The 8,906-nt window shown below is 28.6% G+C and overlaps 2 protein-coding genes across 3 annotated transcripts in view; one reads left to right on the forward strand and one right to left on the reverse strand.

Annotated features, from left to right (window-relative positions):
- The window catches only part of LOC104708486, a 2,963-nt gene extending 2,183 nt beyond the window's left edge, over positions 1-780 (reverse strand). Inside the window, exons 1-2 of one of the 2 annotated variants that reach the window (XR_754772.2) lie at positions 513-780; positions 258-398 (exon numbers count right to left, since the gene is read on the reverse strand). The gene's annotated coding sequence lies outside the window, so the exon portion shown is untranslated. The remainder of the gene's footprint in view (positions 1-257; positions 399-512) is intronic. The other variant, XM_010425066.2, reaches the window with a different exon arrangement.
- Positions 6,803-8,355, forward strand: LOC104708485. Its single transcript, XM_010425065.2, has 7 exons — positions 6,803-6,889; positions 7,041-7,096; positions 7,198-7,347; positions 7,455-7,577; positions 7,665-7,784; positions 7,888-8,063; positions 8,134-8,355. The coding sequence occupies exons 1-7, from the start codon at positions 6,869-6,871 to the stop codon at positions 8,166-8,168; spliced, it is 681 nt and encodes a 226-aa protein (XP_010423367.1). The 5' UTR covers positions 6,803-6,868; the 3' UTR covers positions 8,169-8,355.

Genomic DNA, 8,906 nt, shown 5'->3' on the forward strand with positions numbered 1-8,906 from the left:
TTCTTAGAAAAAAAAAAAAAAAAAAAAAAAAAAAGAGAGAAGAGCATGAAGCGAAATTTTGTATCTTAAAAACAAGAAGAAAAACCAAAAAAAAAACTATTTTGAAAAAAAAATATAAAAACAAAAATCTTCACTCGTTATTTTCACCATTCACGAATTTTTAAAAGTAGATTTCCTTGAATTTAAAAAAACTAAGTTTCCAAAATTTAATGAGAAACCAAAAACCATAAGTTTGAGGTTCTTGTGGAAAGAGAGACCTTACTTGAACATGATCTATTCTATGGGTTCATATCCTTAACCCTGGTTGATGAACCATGCTCACGACCCCGTCCTCGAACGTATCCAGTGCTATTGAGGATCGTTACTCGATCCGGTTCTTCCTTTGCCGGGACAGATCCCTTTTAAAAAAAAAAAATAGAGAAAGAAATTTATTTATTAGTTTTAAAAACTATACCAAAAATCCAAAACCAATAAATCACTTTTGTAACTAATACAAATAAACTATTGATTACTTATCGGATTTCTTTGCTAAGTAGAGGAGGTGGCCTAATCTACCAGTAGTACTGGTCACCACCGGCGGCGATTGGCGAAGGTTATCCATCAAGGACTGAATCTGCATGGGACCTGAAGAGATCTAAGAGACTGCTTCGTATGATTTCAGAAGAGAAGATGAAGAACCGGAACATGTGGACGAGGATTCTTTTTATGAACAAAGAGGGTGAGGGGTAAGATAGGCCAACAACTTTGCTAATAAAGAGGTGCAATGAATATTTCCGAGTTTCACGCCTGTCAAAATCTTTACCCGATAAAGCCCATTTTAATTACTTATGGTTCGGTCAACTAAATCTTTCTTTATACTATATACTATTGTCGCCCAATATATCTCTTGTTTTAAAAATTGCTAGGTCTTAATGCGACGTTTGATATAAGATCTATTGATCTAACCCTAACAAAAAAAACAATTGGAAATTAAACAAAAGTTAACTGAAAGCTAGTTTTCAAATTATTTAATTAAATAATAAAATATTTTTTTAATTAAATTAATGTATCATTTTTATATAATACAAATATTAAATAAAATATAAAACTATAATAAAATTAAGATAAACATGTAAAAATATATCTTATTATATAAAGTTAGGTTGAAAGTTAGTCATTTTGACATTTGTCAAATTATCAAGCTCATATTTTGACATGTGTAAAAGATAATATTTAATAGAAGAAATTTGATTTAAAATATTTTATTTTAAAATATATTAATAATGTAAAAAGATAATTATCAAAAATTACAGAATTTATAAAAAAAATACAAAGTTTTTTAGATATTTATAAAATTTCATAAAATTTGAAATTATAAAATTTATTTTTAATTTGAAGTTATTAATTCTACGAAAAAATAGAAATGAGATTAAAGAAAATATACAGTTAATTCTAAATTCTAAATTTTATAAATACTTTATTAAAAAATATTCCTTTCAATTTTGTTCTATTAGTAAAATGTTTTTAATGGAAAGGTAAATTTTTCTTAATTTTTTAAACCAAAATTTTATTTAGTTTTTTTGTTAGGAGTATTTTAAATTTTATGTAGTTTTTTTGTCAACCATTGGGTCACAATTAGCCGGTTCATTAGCCAAATCCCTATATTCGTAAAGAGCAGGATTCGATCCCTGATGTAATAGTGCCTTCTACAATTGGACTTACTCCTGCCACTGTACAAAGGTCACTTTACTTAGTGTAATATTTTTATATTTGTTTTATTTAATTTATCTTTTCACCTTTGAATTATTTGAGATTCATATATTATCTTGCTTATAATATTCTATTATTTCTATATTTATGTCAATTTAATTTTCCTCTAATTTTTCAACCTTGATTGGTTGGTCATAGATCATTTTTGTGCAAACATAATTATTACCATTCATTAAAGACCAAAGGGAGATAAGGAGTAGAAGCTCATCAACCTAATGGTTAAATAAAATAGGATAATCAAACACAAAGTTACAACAAACATATATAGGTAGATTAGAAAAACATAAATTGTTGTTGATAGATCCATAGGAATTCGGAGATTGTGACACCATGTTTGTCGATATGTTTGAAAGAAATGTTTTGGCCATTGACTATTCAGATTTTCAAATTTTCTTAATGATCACATCTTGATGTTTACAAAAGTTTAATATTAATTAAATAAAGATGATAAAACATCTATACTATTAAAAGGAAAGCATTTTCTACAAGACAAAAATAAATTGGTAAAATGTGACATAAAATACCCATGAATATATTACAAAGCATACAAAATGAGAGTGGTATTAAAGTAATTCTTATAATAAAAATGTGTGGATCCTGTTGTGACCCGGATTGATTATGTTCGGATCATGTATTAAATTGTTTGGAGCTGTTTTTCATACTCCTGTATCCAAACATAATCGAAACAAATTAAAAAAAAGTAACTATTTTCGTGTAAACAATTTAAGGAAACAATAATTCCGATATATATGTACATATTTAATCTCGGCAATAAATTCGAAACAATATATATGTAAAGATTTTTCATTTGATTATATATTTGGAGATATATCCGGAAACAATAATTTCTGATTTTGATGTTACCTAATACACAAAATCATCTAAATTGTTTATAGAAATAATTTAAATATGTTTCCATTAAAATCGAGCAATTAAATTCAAAATTGTATATATGTATAAAACTTTAATTTGATTATATTTTGTGAGAGATCTGCGTAAACAATATTTATGATTTTCCTTTTTCTAAAATCTATATTCCAAAACTAAATGAACAAATCTAAAATAACTACCATTTTTTTTTTGTTAGTATCCTAAAATATATTTTCTTAGGAAATATATATATATATATATTAATATATACTAATATATTTATGTTACCAAATATATATAAGACGTGTGAAGTCTTTAGTTTCATTCATTCACAACAAAAAAATTTCCAGCATCCATATTTTGAGTTTTAAATTTTTTGACTTTTACTTTTCATTATCTTATAGTGTTTCAGATTTGAAACTCTGCAAGAACATGTGAAACATAAAAGTCAAGACTGTAGAACTTATAAAATATGAATGTCGTGAAACAATTAAGTAGTTATAATTGATTGTAGTTACAGTTTTTTTTTATTTTAGTACTTACATATACATTAATTATGATATAGTGTACTTTTGCTGCATGATTATTTGTTTTTTTTATTGTTTTAAACAATCTTTGATTATATTGTTACACATAGCCTATTGGTATTAAATCATATTAGTGTGATTGATTTCTTCTTTATATTTTCTCAAATCATAATGAATTTTGCAGTGAACTGGAAAAGCTGAGAAACAAATATATCTTTCATAGGTAACATGGAATCGCATGTCTCGATGATGTCCACAATGTTGAATATGACTTCCCCCTCCCCGATGAAGCTTTCTTCGGGGAGTCATTCAACTAAATCTTCATATATCCAATTAGAGTTTTTGTAACTTTTTATACTTCCAAATTTAATTTAGCACACTAATATATCCAACAATTCTAGTTTTTGTACTTCCAATAACTGTATAAAATTTGGGATTCTAAATATCTTACAAATAAAACTCAAAGCGTAAATGTGTGGGTCCAAAAATATGTTACAAATGCTATAACAAATAAAATATTATGTTATAAATGCTATACCAAATAAATATTTTTATAATTAAAATCATAGTTTTTACATATATTTTATTCGTTAGACTAAAATATACAATTTTAAATGGGAAAATTATTATTAAAACCACAGTTATGAAATGGAAAACATGACATATATGAGACATGATGGATTTTCTGTCCTAAATTAGACATATCATATTTGGTTTACTATTTTTTAATATAATTGTCTTTACCGATAACAAAAATAAATTTGATCATTCTTTTTGTCTAAACCAAATTAAAAACAAATCAAATATTATATTGGTACGATTTTGGATTATAAATGTTAATAACATTCCTAAAAAATACGTTTACAAACATAACCTGCATGTACATAGTAAATTATAAATATGTTAGTAAACTTAGTTTTTAGTCCCGTACGTACGTGCGGATACGAATCTAGTCAATCTTTGTGGGACAAAAATATATCCTAAAACATCAATCTATTAGAGACAGAGAGAGTATAATGCACTCTGTTTGGGTTTTGAAAGTTAGTCATTAACAAGATTTTGACGTTTGTCAAATTATCAAGCTCAGATTTTGACATGTGTAAAAGGTAATATTTAATAGAAGAAATTTGATTTAAAATATTTTGTTTTAAAATATATTAATAATGTAAGAAGATAATTATCAAAAATTACAAATTTATAAAAAAATACAAAGTTTTTTTAGATAATTATAAAGAGATTATATATATATATTTCATAAAATTTGAAATTATAAAATTTATTTTTAATTTTAAGTTATTCATTCTACGAAAAAATAGAAATGAGATTAAGGAAAATATACAGTTAATTCTAAATTCTAAATTTTATAAATAATTTATTCAAAAATATTGTTTTCAAATTTTTTTCTATTAGTAAAATGTTTTTAATGGAAAGATAAATTTTTCTTAATTTTTTAAACCAAAATTTTCTCTTACTTTCTCTTTTTTCAGTTTGAAATAGGTAAGATTAATATGTTGACCCAAAAAAAATGATTAATATATGCATCATCTTTTTTGAATACTGTATTTTAAATTTTATTGTAGTTTTTTTTTTGTCAACCATTGGATCACAACTGGCCGGCCTATTAGCCAAATCCCTACATTCGTAGAGAACGGGATTCGATCTCTGATGTGATAGTGCCAAGCAAAGAAGATGAACATGAAGAAATTTTTGTCATCTTACGTTCTGTTAGCAACCGACGAACCCAACGAACCTTACGAACCCGACAAACCCGACAAACAAGAACACGACTTGAAGGATTTGAAGGAATCCTTGTGTCACACACAACTCATGTGTTGTGACATCGACGAACCAGATTACAACAAGAAAAAACCGAGAGACTCAACGATGGAGTATAACACCTTGATGAATACCGAAACGGGAATGTGAAGATGAGGACATGATCAAGTTTAAGTTGGACATTTACAAGCGGCATGCTCCAACCTGAAGAAGGGAATTATGGATTCAACTCTGCAACTTGTGCAACAAGTTAACAAAGACCTGGTCAAGATTAATTGATACTATTATGATTGAGATATGATTGTGATACTACATTAATTATAATTAGATATTATAAAATCCCATTGTATTTTATAAAAGCCATGTAAAATACCATTGAATGACATACAAAAATATTATTTCCATTGTCTATGATTCTACAATTAGTGAATAACAATGATGGGTTTGTTAACTACGACCTCTTGTTCCAACTAATGTGTGTGTTTATGAAACATCCGTAAAATAATTCCAAGTTTATGTGGTTTATGTAACAAAGTAAAAAACTTTATTTCAGTTTACCTTATTACTTGGAAAAACCAGCATACAAACTATTTAATTGATAAAAAATGAATGCGAACCCCTCAAAAGAAAAGATACATGTGTGAGAAACTCTATAAACTCTTATCATGATTTTTAAGTAAAATAATAATATTATTTGTGTTTAATTTAATCTTTTTAATGGAAATCTTTTAACTAGAAAGTCTTAAAATAATATTTTACTAGGTATTATCCCGCGGAAAACCGCGGGCTGAACTTTTTTTGATGAAAAGTTGTAATAATTTATTTTGTTATATGTTATTTAAAATGGTTTGTGATTCAAAATTTGTTGCTTATGTGATAATTTTTGTATTTTAAAATTGTTTATTGAAAACCTGTCAATAAAACATTTGCATGTAATGAATAAAATTATTTAAACCTTTGTGAAATTTTTGCTATAGTTGTGAAGTAAGTAAAGATATAACTAACATGTAAAAAAAATCTTATCTATTAGTTTTTTTAAGTACAAATTAGTTTTGATTCTAACAGATTTTTTTTTTAACTTTTCTACAGTATATTTTATTTGATGTTTTCCCTATTTTCGTTTTTTTAAATTAGAAATATTTATTTAATTAATTATTTAATCTTAATTAAGTTTTTCTAATGGCAATTGAATGTAATTTTTTACACATTTTAAGGTTAGTTTTATATTTGTACTTCTCAATTAATATAGTAGGATATTAAAAAAAAAATTGTTTAGAAATAATCTAAACATAAGAAAAATTGGAATATTCACCTGAAAATCAACCAAAAATGAAAGGTTTTCTTATATATTATTTAAGAATAATATTTTTCTTTTTAGTGTATGTGAATAATTTTGATCTCATAGTTAAATTACTTTTTTTTTATGGGGTTAAATCTACAAAATATAAAGGATTAATATAACTATTTTTAAGAAAGTATATAGTAGATAATTTTTTTTGGGTAGGAGTCAATTGACCCCATAACAACAAGCTACCTCCGCCTATCGGCAGACCGCAGTTGTCCTCGCAGCATTTAAATCCACCTACCTCCTTGACTCCCTCCGGCTAGGGAAAGAAAGACTTCACCAGTCTGTATCCACTGATCAAATTCGTTGTCACGATTGGTAAAAGTAGTAGACCAGAGATGTGGATTGCTGCAATGAATGGATGGATTTTGATGAGAAGAATAAAATATATATCGAGAAGATTATATTGGGATTAGTCAGGCCCGAATTAAATATAAGGCCCGATCGTTTGATATACGAACGATGCCCTAAACAAGAATCGTTTGATATAAATACTTATTCAGACCTAAAATGGCTGAATCCCCGAAAGTGTATTACATTTTTTTTTTTTTGGTTGTCGCCTCTAGAAAAACCTAGCAAGCCGCTCTGGTTAACTTCTCCAATGGACGAATCCGTCGACAAGGTAATCTTCTTTTATCTTTATGGCTTTCTTCACAAGGATCTCTCTTTAATCTCTGTTTCTCAAGTAATGATTTCTTCATTCACAAGTATGTAAGAAATTTTTGTTTTTAATTAGTAGAATGTCTGATTATATCGTTTGTACCTTTTATCAGGGGATGAAATCGCTGTCACTTAAGGATATTAGTGATGCAGCCATTCCAAAAAGCCGGTAAAAATTGATCAATTTCTTTGGTATGTAATAATGTGTTGTAAGATGTTGTTCTCTTTGTCACGTCGTTGTTGATAAATATTATTATCTAATAATTGCAGTGAGATAGGGAGAATATTCGTTTCGGGATATGACACGGCTCTTACTCGTGATGTTGTCGAGAGCGCTCTGAGAAAACATTTTGCTTCATGTGGAGAGATCACTGATGTTTATATTCCATCGAATTTTAAAAAGGATGCGAGAATCTGGCAGTTTAGTAGTGCCTTCTGATGTTTATATTCCAGTTTTCTTCCTTCTCTGCTCAGCTCTTTATTACAGTTGTGAAGTTCTAAAGAGAAAAACTTGCTTTGTTTCACAGAAATGCTCTTATATATTTTGTGGGAGAGGGAGCAGTGGATAAGGCTTTGCAACTTAAAGGAAGTGACGTGGATGGATGGACTGTCTCTGTTACTGCTTATCCCTTTTCCAAAAATGCAAACAGGTAACCTGATCATGTTTCATCTCCTCCTGGCGATTTGTTATATATAATGTTGTTAATCTTATCTCGTGTAAATACAAATTATTGCAGTATCGGTGATGTAAGAGTTGAAGGATATGACCCTTCCCTTAGTCATGATGAAATCCTGAGCGCTATGACTAAACTTTTCTCTTCTTACGGAAAGATTAGTCCAGTCATATTTTCAGATCGGTTTGTGGCTTCTTCCTAGTATTTATTTTTCTTCTCAACTTTCAAGTTTGTAAGTGCATAACTCTAAAAATATGCCTCTCTTTCTTGTTTTTGATTTTTACAGCTCAGTTATATTGCGTATTCAGGGAAAAGACGCTGCAGAGAAGGTGCCTGAACTTAATGGCATCCTCATCGAGGGACGCAAATTAGATGTTCGTCTTCTTTCTGGACTGAACAAATCCACCCGCCACCAGCGCCGCTTACGTGGTGGTCTCATTTGTGGCCGCAGATACTTTCAAGGTACATAAAATTTGATTCTTTATTCTTGATTCTTGGTAACAAAGTTTAAAAACTTTCGGGTTTATTTTAGGTAAGAAGAAGTTTAAGACATCTGATGAGTTGTAAGACTCTCTCTCTTATGAGAAAGAGTAAAAGACAAAGCTCTCTATCGTGTGGACCTCTCTCTTTTACTTGTTATGCTTCTCTTGTGGATGTTAAAATAAACTCGATATTTTGTGCTGTTTATCAAGTATGATATTTTATGTGTGGACTCATCATTATCCGCCTTCGTTGTTTATTTGTTTTCCCACTATGAGTATGAGCCCGTATAAGATTCGAATGATTGGGTACCGTCAAAACGCATTATCCGTAATCCCAAAATAACCGAACCTAACAATATATTGAGGTCCCAGATCATACGGCCGCGTTTCGAGCTATTGAGGTCCCTATAGCTATAGTCTCACAAAACAACTATTCGGCCTACATAGATCAGACGGCGGCGTTTCGAGCTCACAAAACAACTTCTAAGCCCAAATAAATCTGATGGCACCGTTCCGATTCTATAAAATAAAATTGGCATTGCTTTGGTATTTTTCTTTTCCTTCTTCTTTGAAATCGTTCCCCTAAACCATAATATTGATAACTAACAAACAATAGAGAAATTAATCTCTCTCTCTTTGACACCATTCTTTTTTTTTTCACTAAAAATAGAGAAATTCTTCTTCTCTTCTTCTCGTATTCCTTTTAAAATACACACAACAATAACTGTTCGATTTCTATAGATACACAAGTATATGATTAACAACAACGAAGATTAGCATTCTACACTCAGTGTTCAAATGGAGAATATAATTTAAAAAATGG

Source organism: Camelina sativa, chromosome 8 (genome assembly GCF_000633955.1).
Source record: "Camelina sativa cultivar DH55 chromosome 8, Cs, whole genome shotgun sequence".
Lineage (NCBI taxonomy): Eukaryota > Viridiplantae > Streptophyta > Magnoliopsida > Brassicales > Brassicaceae > Camelina > Camelina sativa.

What these genes read in the sequence shown, in the direction of transcription:
- LOC104708485 (XM_010425065.2), top strand. Translation starts at nt 6,869, where the DNA reads ATGGACGAATCCGTCGACAAG. An exon ending in CCAGTCATATTTTCAGATCG is followed by an intron (nt 7,785 to 7,887) that starts GTTTGTGGCTTC and finishes TGATTTTTACAG; the next exon opens with CTCAGTTATATTGCGTATTC. An exon ending in TGGCCGCAGATACTTTCAAG is followed by an intron (nt 8,064 to 8,133) that starts GTACATAAAATT and finishes GGTTTATTTTAG; the next exon opens with GTAAGAAGAAGTTTAAGACA.